Here is a 14,255-nt window from a genome sequence, read left to right on the forward strand (position 1 = left end):
CAGTGAGACTGATGGTGATAAACAAAATAACGTTTCATATTCAACACTGTTGAAGAGATGGTAATATTAAAACACACATTAACCATTATTCTATGAGTGCTTTACCTACACAAGAAAGCACTAAAATAACTGATACTGGAAAATATATAGTTGTGTCAAAATTTTATAATAAAATGAAGATTTGCGTTTATGGAGGACTTCCACACCTTCTAGATGTGCTTTACAATCAGACGAGTATTTATCGAAGTGTGGTCACTATTGTAATGAAGGAAACCCGGGAGTCAGTTTGCTCACAGTCAGCCTGCTCAAAAGGACATCAGAAATTAGGGTGGGAAGACCATTTGGCCCCTAGGGCCTGTTCTATCATTCAATGCCAATCTGATCTTATTTTCAGCTTCACCATTCCCTGCCTGTTCCCCATTATCCTTGACTCTCTTGTCAATCAAACATCCATCTACCTCAACTTTGAATATATTTGATTTCTCAGCCATTTCTACTCTATGGGATAGAGAATTCCAAAGAATCACGACCCTTTGAGAGAAGAAGCTCCTCCGGAGCTCCAGCTGTGTTAGTGACAGGGCAGATAGAACTGGGGCATTCTCTGAGAATTAGGGCCAGGTCTTTCAGGACAGACGTTAGGAAGCACTTCTAAACACAAAGGACGGTAGATGTTCTAGAACTCTCTTCCAGAAATAGCAGTGGATGCAGGATCAGTTGTTAGTTTTAAATCTTATGTAGCTAAGTTTTTGTTCAGCAAAGGTATTAAGGGATATGGGACATAGTTAGGCCACAGATCAGCCATGGTCTCATTGAATTGTGGAACAAGCTTGAGGGGCTGAATGGCCTACTCCTGCTGGGGGATAGATGTTTCACCAAACGTCAGGGGAAGAGTTCCCTTCTTCTTCAAAATAGTGCTGTGTGGATCTTGTACTCCCAAGTGGAGAGAGCAATATTTTAACTTTGGTTTTAGATTCATGTATCGTCACCTCAAGAGTCAAAGAGGATCAAATAACTATAACTATAACGTTGCAACCAGTCAGAGGAAGATAAACACAGTATCATTTTTCACCTCTGTACCCATCAGTCATGAATACAACCTCAAACTAAAAGAAATAAACACAGAGAATGCTGGAGAAACTCAGCAGGTCCAGCAGCACCTCTGGAGAGAGAAACAGAGATAACTTTTCTAGTCTGGTTTGATTTGATACACCATGATCACATGCACCTAAGTACAATGAAAAGCTTTGCGAGCAGTATAGGCAGATCATAGTGAGCAAGGGCATACAGATCAGAGGATACTTAGACAGAGTGAGGTATACAGGTTGCTCTGCAAGGGAGGTACACAAAGCAAGATCAACATCAACAAGGTCAACATTATTTGAAGTTAGAGAGTCCATTCATCAGTCTAATAATGCAGGGAAGAAGCTGAAGTTTCTCCAGTATTCTCTGTGTTTCATACAGAGCAGAATCAAAACTTTAATTCTCTTTCTCTGTCCACAGATGCTGTCAGACCTGCTAAGTCTCTCCAGTTTTGGCTGGTGCTAAACAGACAGGATCATAACTGTTTAACTGTTTAAGATGGAAGGACGGGATATAAAAGGCAAGATTTTTTAAAATTCACTCTGGGTTGCTGACTTGGCCAGTCTCCAGTTGCCCCTTGTGAAGGTGGGAGTGAGCTGCCTTCTTGAACTCCTGCAGTCCAACTGCTGTGGGTTGACCCACAATGACCTTAGGGAGGGAATTCCAGGATTTTAACCCAGTGACAGTGAAGGAATGGCAATCTATTTTCAAGTCAGGATTGTGATGGCTTGGAGGGCAACTTGCAGGGGGTGGTGTTCCCATGTACCTGCTGCCCTTAACCTTCTAGATGAAAGTGGTTGTGGGTTTGGAAGGTGCTGTCTGAGGAGCTGGATAAACTTCAGCTGCATCAATACTGCACTCTAAACGTTGACTGTGTTCTCTCTCCACAGATGCTGCCTAACCTGCTGAGTTTCTCCAGCATTCTCTGTTTTTGGTTCATATTTCCAACACCCACAGTATTTTGCATGTATTCAAAATAAAATAAACTCTTTTTAAAAACCTCAAACACAGTTTTGGTTGAAATACTTTTGACATTCTTTTTCATAAGCTGATATAGTGCTGGCCAATGCTGATCAGTAGTCCAGTCTGATCCCGCCCTTCCTACACTCTTTAAATATGAGACATTTTTTAAAGCAGTGAGTTACTTGCTTACGTTTTCATTGTTCAATCGACGAATCTGATCCTTGAGTGTGTTGACTTTCTCATTCGCGTCTTTGGTTCCCATTGCGTTGGCTGACTGGTGTTGCAATGCCAAGACTCGTGCTCGGTACTGGGTTATCAGTGACTGTAATCATGGGGGAACAGAGTGAAAGCAAGGTGCACACCCTTTAACCACAGACTAGCCAAGGTAAAGTCAGCTTGGCACATTGTGACTGTTGCTATAAACATTTTGTTGCTACTATTTCTCTTGTTACTCTGACTGAAGACAAGCCATTCAACCCAACACAAAGACGGAGGTGGAGCAGAAAGAACAGAAACAAATCTCATGGTTAGTTTTGAGACTATAGAGCAGCTGTGAGAAGCATTGTGCTGCAGAATGGGACATAGATTGAGTTCTAAATACAACATTATGGATTAAGTGGGGATTAAAAGTCTGTTACAAAGTTGCAACATTCTTGTAAGCATTGAAGATCACATCCTCACCTAACATTACTGGATCTGCACATATAAAATTCACTTTGCAAACACTGCCAATGTTTTATTACTGGGAATTCAGTCCCAGTGTTGCTTATGCTCACAGAAGCGTCCTCCTATCTGACTTAATCTAACCTTATCTACTTCCTTTTTTTTCTCTCTCATGCTTATCTATCTTTCTATAAAATGCAATTATATGATTCTTCTCAATTCTTGTGGTAGGGTTATCACTTTCTGATCACTCAGTAAAAAACGTTTCTCCTGAATTCCCATTAATCTCTGTCTTGTATTTATGTCAGAGAGAAAGTGAGGGATGCAGATGCTGGAGATCAGAGCTGAAAATGTGTTGCTGGAAAAGCGCAGCAGGTCAGGCAGCATCTAGGGAACAGGAGAATCGACGTTTCGGGCATAAGGTTCCTGAAGAAGGGCTTATGCCCGAAATGTCGATTCTCCTGTTCCTTGGATGCTGCCTGACCTGCTGTGCTTTTCCAGCAACACATTTTCAGCTTGTATTTATGTCCACTGGTATTGGTCACCTGACAAGTAGAAATTACTTCAATTAGTTTACCTGATAAATACTCTTCCATCGTTTTAAAGATTGCTGTTGGGTTAGCCTCAGTCTTCTCAAGAAAAGAACCATAACCTGTTCTTTCTTCTGCAATATCTTTAATGTCTCACTTCTGGTTGCACATTTGAGAATTTTTTAGCACCTCATCTACTGCCTCTAAATCCTTCTTGAAACAGGAAAACCAGGACTGAGCACAGTGCTCTTTAAGTGTGACAGATTATGTGAAATAATTTATGTGATATACATATAAATATCATTTATTTTAGCGTTTGGATTTTGAATTAGTGGCATGTGGGTTTTGGTTTGCATGTATGAGGAGGTTTAATGAGGAGGTATTTCTGGCCATGAACCTTTTTTAAAAAATCCGGTGTGAGAAAGAAATGCTGGAGTGGTAATGGGAATTCATTTACATTGTTCGAGTCTTACAGTTAGAGTCTTACAGTTAGACAGAGTAAACATTGAAAAGCATTCACATGTTTGCAGCTTAGAAGAATCAGGGATCAAGTTTTATTTTTGCTTTAGGGAAAACCATAGCATTTTAGGTCATTTCAAATAGTCCTGGTTGGAGTTAGATGTACAAGCTCAGTTTTTCCTGAAAACACTCCTGTTTAAAAAGGGAGTAAGGAAAGAGACAGAAAATTATAGGCCGATTAGCCGAATCTCAGTCATGGGTAAGATTTTGGAGTCCATTGTGAAGTATGAGATTTCTGAATACTTGCAAGTCTATGCTAAAAAAGGGCAAAGTCAGCATGGTTTCATTAACGGGAGGTCATGCCTGACAAATCTGTTAGAATTCTTCGAGGGAGTACCAAGCAGGTTAGACAAGGAGAGCCAATGGATGTTATCTATCTGGACTTCAAGAAAGCATTTGACAATGTGCCACACAGGAGGCTGCTGAGTAAGATAAGAGCCCATGGTGTTAGAGACAAGGTTCTAGCATGGATAGAAACTTGGCTGTCTAGCAGAAAGCAGAGAGTGGGGATAAAAGGTTCCTTCTCAGGATGGCAGCCGGTGACAAGTGGCGTTCTGCAAGGCTCAGTGTTGGGACCGCAACTTTTCACTTTATACATTAACGATCTAGATGAAGGAACTGAGGGTATTCTGGCTAAGTTTGCAGACAATACAAAGATAAGTGGAGGACAGGTAGCATTGAGGAGGTGGGGAGGGGGCATAAGGATTTGGACAGGTTAGGAGAGTGGGCAAGGAAGTGGTAGATGGAGAACAGCGTGTGAAAGTGTGAGGTCATGCACCTTAGTAGGAAGAACAGAGGCATGGTCTATTTTCTAAATGGGGAGAAAATTCAGAAATCTGAAGTGCAAAGAGACTTGGGAGTTCTAGTCCAGGATTCTCTCAAGGTCACCTTGCAGGTTGAGTCAGCGATTAGGGAGGCAAATGCAATGACAGCATTTATTTTGAGTGGGCTTGAATATAAAAGCAGGGATGTACTTCTGAGGCTCTATAAAGTCCAACAACATTTGGAATGTTGTGTGCAGTTTTAGGCCCCACACCTCAGGAAGGATGCATTGGCCCTGGAGCAGGTTCAGAGGAGATTTACAAGAATGGTCCCAGGAATGAACAGCTTAACACATGAGGAACACTTGAGGACTCTGGAACTGTACTCGATGGAGTTTAGAAGGATGAGGGGGGATCTAATTGAAACTTACAGAATATTGAATGACCTAGCCAGAGTGGATGTTGGGAAGATGTTTCCATTGGTAGGTGAGACTAGGAACCGAGGGCACAGCCTAACAGTAAAGGGAAGATCTTTTAGAATGGAGATACGGAGAAACTTCTTCAGCCAGAGAGTGGTGAATCTATGGAATTCAATGCCACAGAAGGCTGTGGAGGCCAGGTCATTGAGTATATTTAAGACAGAGATAGATAGGTTCAAGAGTTAAGAGGTTCAAGAGTTACAGGAAGAAGGCGGGAGAATAGGGTTGAGAAACTTATCAGCCATGATTGAATGGCAGAGCAGACGCGATGGGCTGAATGGCTTAATTTACACCAAAAGACCATTTAGGATATAGTTCAGGATTGTTAGCAAAGTAAGTTGCCTCAATGTGATGGTCTCAGTTGCGTGCTTGGTTGGAATCCTGAAGGTCAATTCTGGGATCTGCAGCAAGTGGTGAATTGCTTTGTATTTGGTAGGATTGGGCAGAAATCAAACATGATACTCACCATAGGGGCTGAAATGCCATATCTGCAGTGAGTTTGGTCAGATTCAGTGAGGAAACTGCCTGACCTCACAGCATGAATTTGCACCAAACTTGATGCAACCCACGCATATCCAAAAAGCCATAAGATCGGGCCCAATCTTTGCACTCTTAGTGAACACAAAGACAACTGAGGGAGAAAAGTGCTCAATAATAATTTCACTTAATTTCTTTCAAGCATAAAAACATCAAGCAGCATTTTGACAAAAACAAAAGACAGCTCAGGTTGCTAAGCTCAACAAAATCTTTTGCTGTGTACAGTGAGGTCCGTGTATATGGAATATTTCACTACTTTCCAAAGGGGCTTGCTACTGCAATGTGCACCTTCTCATTCTATTTCTTGGACAATAAGAGCATGCCCATAGCTCAGAAGAGCTCTGCACCATATGATGTGTTGCTGAATCTGGATATACAAGAATTAGTGTGCTCACTCACTGATTGAGAAACATCTTCATTTTGAACCTGACATCCTTGTTTCCAAATCCATAGCCTTGGCCATCTCTATCTTCATCCTCCACAATCCTCCAATATATTGACAGTCCTTCGATTATAGCCTCTTGTACATCCCAGATTTGCAGCATGGTTGGCTATGCCTCTTGTCACCCAGTCTCTGGAAATTCCTTCTGTAAACCCACCCACTTCTCTACCTCACATCTTCTCTTCGAGAGCCTACTTCTTTGGCCAAGCTTTCAATCATCTGGCCTAACATCTCCTCACATGCTTGATGTCAAATTCTGTTTGCTGAGCGCAATACTGTGAACCACCTTGGAACATTTTGCTGCATGAAAAGTGCAAGTTGTTGGTGTTGCTGACAATTTGTCGAAGCGAGGACAGGGTAGTAAAGATCAGTTCCCAGCAGCTAGAATTTGGAAAGTGGTTTGAGAGCAGACATTGAGCGAGGGTAAGAACAGATTTGGCTGCACTGTTCTCATATTTCCCTCAGCTATACCATGTGTCTCCATATGTAAATACCTCTCTTGGTTGCTTCATTGATCCCACTCTCCCTTTACATTCCCTTTTTACTATCGATGTGCCTATAGAAGACTTTTGGATTCACTTTTACCTTCGGATTCACTTTTAGCTGCCAGTCTCTTCTCATGTCCTCCCTTTGTTTCTGTTAAATCCTTTTGCATTGCTCCTCTGAACTTTATATATTCAGCCAATATGACCCATCTATCTTACACAATGTTTTACAGTGTTTTACCAGGATGTTGCCAGGACTGGAGGATTTGAGTTGTAAAGATAGGCTGGGATCTTTTTCAATGGAGTGTAGGAGGCTGAGGGGTGACCTTGTAGAGGTTTATAAAATCATGAGGGGTATAGATTTGGTGAAGAGCAAAGGTCTTTTCCTTCAGGTAAGGGAGTTCAAAGCAAGGGGGCACATTTTTTAAGGAGGGAGTAGAAAGATTTAACAGGGTCCAGAGGGGCAACTTTTTCACACAGAGGGTGACTCATATATGGAATGAACTACCAGAGGAAATGATAGATGCAGATACATATAAAACTCATTTGGATAGGTACAGTAATAGGAAAGGCTTAAAGGGACATGTGCCAGGAGCAGGCAGGTGGGACTAGTTTAGTTTGAGAACCTTGGTGGACATGGACAGGTTGGCCTGAAGTGTCTGTCTCCGTGACACTATAACACAATTTACCTGCTTTATCTAACTCTAAAGACACCATCAAGGAAACTCTGGCTTTGATTGACCTCCCTTTGCCCTTTGTGGGTCAAATTTCAACATCTCCCTCCTCTCTAGCCCATCCCTTACCATACAACATGGCCCATTCTCTTTCTCATTCCAAATGCTTCACACACCTTTTCAATTTTCCACTGGCTTCATACAAACGTCTCATATTTGCCACTTGCTACATCCTGCTGCAGTGGAAGCGAAAGCTGGTATAGATTAAATTCTGATCTCTCATCTTATGCCTTTGTACAAAGTCAAATCAACTCATCTCCTTCCCCATCATTCTAAAGCTTTCAGTGAAGAAATGCAGTCTATTAGGAGAAACAGCAGCGCAGAAACATCTATGGGAGATGATTATGTGGTTAAATGTGCCACCTTCTGGATAACATACTGTATTACATAACTGAAAATGAGAACTTTGAGAATTCATAGGATCACAGAACAGTTAGGACACAGGAAGAGGCCATTCAGCCCATCATGCTTGCACTGGCCTCTTCAATCTCTTCATATAATTGATGTTTCTCATCCCTGGATCCATTGTTGTAAACTGCTTCTGCACTCTGCCTAATACATGCACATCTTTCTGTAATGTGGCACACTGAACTGGACACAATAGTTCAGCTGAGGGCCAACACATCTCTTGCATAAGTTCAATGTCATCTCTTTGCTCTTGTGCTCCAAGCCCCTAATAATAAAGTTGAAAATACCTTATGCTGTATTTACTGCTCTTGTGATCTGTCTGACCACTTTTAATGATCTGTACATACACGGGTTCCTCAGCCCCTGCACCCCTTTCGAATTGCACTCTGTATTTTATATAGTTTTCCCCCTCTGGTTAACTGTAGTGGAGACAAGGCCAAGGTATGTGGGTAGAGATTTAACAAGGTTCCCCCCAAAATACCCCCATCTTCTCCTCAATGGCTAAGGAGTATATTGTCTCCCAAAGAATTGGAGAGTCTCAGGCCATCATTTTCCTGCTGCCTCACTAGGAGAAGTCAAAGGCAGGAAGAATAGCATATGTATCCCCAAACAGATCCACAGAGAGAGAGAGAGAGAGACAGAGAGAGAGAGAGCGAGAGTGAGAGGGGCTCATGGAGTTAATGACAACTGCAACAACCCCAGAAGCCAGGTTGATACAGTAAAGAGGCTCATTCATCTCACAAGAGCAGCAGAAATATATACAGGGTCCTCATGTCCACAGCCTGTTGCAATGGCATCAGATCACAGTATTTCCACCATTCCCTCACAACCTCAATATTTCCACACTCCCTCACACCCAAGCTTCTCTATATCAAAACATTCAGACTACAATCAATCCTCTTGTCTCCTCATGACCCACGCTAACAGTACTGACCTCTCACACTACAGAAACTCCTCCTATGGAGGGTTGCAGAACAAAGAAGTGCAGGTGCATAGATCCATGAAAGTAGAATTGCAGATATATAGGGTCGTGAAGAAGGCGTTTGGTATGCTTTCTTTTATTGGTCAGAGTATTGACTATAGGAGTTGGGATATCATGTTGCGGCTGGACAGAATGTTAGGCCACTTTTGAAATATTGCATTCAGTTCTGCTCTCCTTCCTATTGGAAGGATGTTGTAAAACTTGAAAAGGTTCAGAAAAGATTTACAAGGATGTTGCCAGAGTTGGAGGATTTGAGCTACAGGGAGAGGCTGAACAGGCTGGGGCTGTTTTCCCTGGAGCTTCAGAGCTGAGGGATGACCTTATCGAGGTTAATAAAATCATGAGGGACCTGGATAGGACAAATAGACAAAGTCTTTTCCTTGGGGTGGGGGAATCCAGAACTAGAGGGCATAGGATTAGAGTGAGAGGGGAAAGATATAAAAGAGACCTAAGAAGCAACTTTTACACGCAGAGGGTGGTACGTGTATGGAATGAGCTGCCAGAGGAAGTGGTGGAGGCTCGTACAATTGTAACATTTAAAAGGCATTTGGATGGGTATCTGAATAGAAAGGGTTTAGAGGGACATACACCAAGTGCTAGCGAATGGGATAAGATTTTGTTGGGATATCTGGTCGGCATGGATGAGTTGGACCGAAGGGTTTGTTTCCATGCTGTACATCTCTATGACTCTATGACTCTACGTGTCTTTCCTTCTTCAATCACCTTTCCACATTCCTTTCTCTCCCCTCCTTATTCCATCCTCTATCAGCCCTATCTCAGATGCATTGTTTGCAAGGGATTGAGATGAACGCATCGTCCTTTACAATTGCTGTGGGACTTGCCTTTCCGCTGGATGGAAGAGTGTGAGTTATAGAGGGGGGTCAAGACCTTTCATCAGAACTGGCACCTCAAGATCCTCTTTAGACCAGTGATGGTGCAGGCAGGTTGGCCCTAAACACTGCGGAAGGAGGATTCCCCTGAGAAGATAGTGTACCACCAATTGGAAACACCCACCCGCCTCCCCCAACTTTCCCTCAGTATTTAGGCAGCTGCACCCACAGATTTAAGCTGCAGACTCGAGACTGGTACCTCTAAATGCCCAGCTTCTCTCTATTGCCCATAACATGGTGCCTATGTCGCCACCATCCTCTGAGCAAACACAGTTCATGGAAACAGAGGCAAGGATGGCACAGAGGGCACCCATTTGGCCGACTGAATCAGTACCATCTCTTTCCCAGCTCGTCCTCTTTCCCACGTCTTGTTTCTGAATCCCAACAACCTGATGCATCAAATTCTCACGCTGCTCCGAGATTCAGGGTAGCTCAGTGGCTTAGTGGTTAGCACCATTGTCTCACAGAACCAGGGACTTCGGTTCAGTCCGGGCGTTTGCCTGTGTGGAGTTTGCACGTTCTCGCTGTGACTGTTTGGGTTTTCTTCGGGTGCTCCGGTTTCCTCCCTCAGTCCAAAGATGTGCAGCTTAGGGTGGATTGGCTGTGCTGAATTGCCCCCAGCGTCCAAGGATGTATAGGTTATAAGACCATCAGACATAGGAGTGGAAGCACGGCCATTTGGCCCAGCAAGTCCACTGCCATTTAATCAAGGGAGATGGGAGGTCTTTGGAGGGTCAGTGCAGACATGATGGGCCGAATGGCCTCTATCTGCACTGTGGGGATTCCAAGAAAACTAAAGCTTCTTAAGATTGGCAGGAGATGTCTCCCATTGTTTACCTCAACAAAGTAGTCATTCAGTACGGGGAAGTTCTTCACTTGAGTGAGAGTGGAGCATGTTCTTAAGATGGCGGCCAGTGGCTGCGTTTCTGGCTCCGGACGTAGGCAGCAAATGACCCGAGTTTTGCAGTTGCCTCCAAAAGCATCTTGCGTCAGTTGGGTCAACTTGGATTCGCTACAGTATAAAATGGCAAAGTCAAGATCCTGATGAAAAAGTTACATTTAACACTCGTAATTCAGTCCCAGATAGTGACCTTGTGAACATCTGCACGACTATAACACACTCCCTGAAAACTTTACGCTCAAGGTACTGAGGACTCTGTTGGCATATCATGGGAGGGATTGTAGGCCAGTGCTTCCTAGTCATTTTTCCACTGAGACCCCATTTTAAAGCTTCATTCATGAGTGAAAATGAAGTCAAGGGTGGATGGAAAGCTGGGGAGCTGTGATGGTGGTTTGAAACCTTGAATTGCGAGGTTACAGAAAGCAACTGTGGTACCAACCAGTTTTAGGCCTCATTGGTATCAGATTTTTAAAAATATTTATTCACAGGATGCCCATTTATTGCCCATCCCTAATTGCTTAGAGTCAAGTTAAGAGTCATTGCTGTGGGTCTGGAGTCACACGTAGGCCAGACCAGGTAAAGACGGCAGATTTCCTTCCTAAAGGACATTAGTAAACCAGAGAGGTCTATCTAATGTGGTCAGCACTAGATTCTTAATTCCAGATTTTTAACATTGAATTCAAATTCCACCATCTGCCCTGGCAAGATTCAAACCCATGACTCCAGCACATTACGTGGGTCTCTGGATTAAAATACTGTAGTCCAGCAATAATTAGGCAGGCCACACATTTAAAGGGGCATTGCAGCTGACCCCAGGACTATCAATTGCGAGACTCTGCCTCTTATTGCTGGTTAGATCTGTGACCCCAATTGTTTGTCCCACAACCCTAGCCCAGCCTGTCCTAGATAATCAGCTATGAAGCCCAATGTCACAATCCAATGAGATATCAGATGTAGCCTCAGTTGTTGTTTATCTCAGGGGAAAATAAACACTTGCAGTGTCATGTGACACAGAAATGTCCAATTCCTCTATACTGGTTCAGGTTTTATAGTGCCCCTGGTGGCAGGGGCTGGGATGTCAAAGGATGGTGTGTCTGTCACCTTCCCACATTCTCTCCTACCTTACCAGTCATGGGGAAGGTGATCTCCAATGACCCTCTACCCACTCTGCCACCCTGAGGGATAACCTCAACAGAAGAGTGAACACTGGTGGCCTCTTAAGGGCCTGATTGTCCCAGATCAGGTGGTAGATGGAAAGATCTCACATGGGGAGACCACCCTCTAGGTATATATTCCCTGATGACCTCCTCGTAGGATCAAGATGGGGCAGGTGGTTTGAAATCCCTCCCGATTAGGTGTACTGTAGCTTGCAGAGGCAAGTCTCTCCCTCTCTCTCTCTGCAGCAAAGGCCACCCCTCAGAACAGGCACAGGAACAATTCCCTCCCACTGTCACCAATGCCTGTCTGACTGGCCCTAGGGAGGCCCACCACCATTTCCCTCCATTCTCAGACCACCATAATTGATATCTGGGGCTGAGGGAGTCAAAATCTTACACCTCCCTGTGTTTCAATGTCCATCAGACTAATGGATTAGGAGCAGGCGTATGCCATGGGGCTACAGCACAGCGGCTCAGTGGTTAGCACTGCTGCATTACAGCGCCAGGGATCCAGGTTCGATTCCAGCCTCGGGCGACTACATGGAGTTTGCACGTTCTCCCCATGTCTGCGTGGGTTTCCTCCGGGTACTCGCCCAAAGATATGCAGGCTAGGTGGGTTAGCCATGGGAAATGAAGGGTTAAAGGAATAGGGTGGGCCTGGGTGGAATGTTCTTCGGAGGGTCGGTGTGGACTCGATGGGCCAAATGGCCTGCTCCCACACTGTCGGGATTCGATGACGCTGGCTTCTGCCTGGCTGCAAGCCCAGCAGTGACCACCGCTCTGAGTGGCGCTGCTGAGACTGAAGACCTGCCAGCAGCCTCTTAAAAGTGAGGCTCTTTGTTCTTAAAGGGAAATGAATTGCTTGATGCTTGAAAAATGCAGTCGGTGGGGCAGTGTCTGCCAGAACTGACCGAGGGAAAGATTCCCAAGTTATCAACTGATGAATAGGGCTTGCCCAGCTCCATCAAATTACAATCAGACCAATAAATTCCAAGCCAAGTATTGTTCCCATTACCTCACTGGCAGATGTGGTGATCATTTTGGACTCAGTACATGTGTGGTCATATGTTTGTGAGGCATAATAACTGTTTCAAAGTTGTGACAGTTAGTGCAGATTCAACTTTAGTTGAACAAAGTGATTCCACTGTCAATAGTTTTGGATGCCTGTTAAATTGAACCATCTGATAAGTGGTAATCATCTGTGTCACACAAGGGCATCTCAACAACAATACAGACATTTTACATGGTTATTCTGAGATGTCATGTTCCCCACAAATGCTTTCAGCCACTCTCTGCCCTTACCTGTAGTTAATAACTCTGTCTGGATTGGGGGAGTTAGCCAGGTTACTCACTACTTGAGCGAACACAAGAAGTGACATGTTGAGCAAGGAGCCATCTTGAAAATGTAAGGTATTCCTGTCCTCTGCAAGCTTCTCCGCTCCTGGTAGATCAATGAGCTGCAGACTTGACTTGGTGGGATGCAGATCATTACGGTCCTGCTACAGTATTTATGGCCAGTATCAGACAAAAGAGTAGCAACATGAATTGTGTGATTAGCTGACCTCTGTGAAGGGCTTTCATAAGAAAAACTGACTTCACAAATCAATAGAATCACTAATGGCTAAAGAAAAGATCAAAGGCTTCCAATAATACATTGTGTCACTGGCCTCCCCAAAGGATTAAACTAAGATTGAGACATGACAGTGAACCAGCAAGAACCAAAAGTAGATAGTGACTGGTATCAACGAGGTAAAAACAATGACTGCAGATGCTGGAAACCAGATTGTGGATCAGTGGTGCTGGAAGAGCACAGCAATTCAGGCAACATCCGACGAGCAGCAAAATCGACGTTTCGGGCAAAAGCCCTCCTGATGAAGGGCTTTTGCCCGAAATGTCGATTTTGCTGCTCGTCGGATGCTGCCTGAATTGCTGTGCTCTTCCAGCACCACTGATCCAGTGATTGGTATCACTTTAACTGCTGTAGCATCTGCTTGGTTCCTGCTAGGATTGCAGTTGTGGTAGGAGCGTAGAGTGGGAGGGACAAAGGAGATGAACTTTATGGAGATGATTGAAAGAAGAAATGGAGGTTTTCGCTCTGCTCCCTAAGATTATGAAGTGGTGTGGCAGAGTGTGTGTCCCTTTGGAAGAGGGGAATTAGACCAGATAGGGCTTGAAGCAGTCCAACCAGAGCTAATGATGAATGGTTCAACCAACCGTGTGTTAGATACTCAAGCCCACACCTGTTGACTTCAAGGGAACCAAAATGGAGACATAACTGAATGGGTAGTCAAGTTGTCAAAGCTTTTCATCTGGTACTCATCAGAACAAATGCAAGAATGCCAAATTTCCAATTATCATAACAATTCAAAAAGGTGCTGATTAGTTGATGAGTTAATCCTCATCGGGGGAGGTGATGGTGGAGTGGGAATGTCACTCGGCTAGTTATTCAGGGGCCCAGACTAATGTCTTCTGATGACAGGATGAATCCCACCATATTAGATAGATAATTCAGTAATATTTAGAATTAATGTTCATTCAAGCAATTGTGCTGTAATTCCATAAATAGATTATTCATCAATTGTTGAGAGCAAGCTTGTTTTATTGGACAGCACAGTGGCTCAGTGGTTAGCACTGCTACCTCATAGCACCAGGGATCCAGGCTTGATTCCACCTTCGGGTGATTGTGTGGAATCCCCAGGTCTGCATGGGTTTCCTTTGGGTGCT

The 14,255-nt window shown here is 43.9% G+C and overlaps 1 protein-coding gene across 1 annotated transcript in view; it reads right to left on the minus strand.

The window, feature by feature from the left end:
* The window catches only part of ccdc78 (coiled-coil domain containing 78), a 78,477-nt gene that overhangs the window by 38,012 nt on the left and 26,210 nt on the right, over nucleotides 1-14,255 (minus strand). The window contains exons 6-8 of the mRNA XM_043711977.1: nucleotides 12,834-13,030; nucleotides 10,311-10,485; nucleotides 2,234-2,365 (exon numbers count right to left, since the gene is read on the minus strand). Coding sequence (XP_043567912.1) covers nucleotides 2,234-2,365; nucleotides 10,311-10,485; nucleotides 12,834-13,030 — 504 coding nt within the window. The remainder of the gene's footprint in view (nucleotides 1-2,233; nucleotides 2,366-10,310; nucleotides 10,486-12,833; nucleotides 13,031-14,255) is intronic.

Source organism: Chiloscyllium plagiosum, chromosome 21 (assembly GCF_004010195.1).
Source record: "Chiloscyllium plagiosum isolate BGI_BamShark_2017 chromosome 21, ASM401019v2, whole genome shotgun sequence".
NCBI lineage: Eukaryota > Metazoa > Chordata > Chondrichthyes > Orectolobiformes > Hemiscylliidae > Chiloscyllium > Chiloscyllium plagiosum.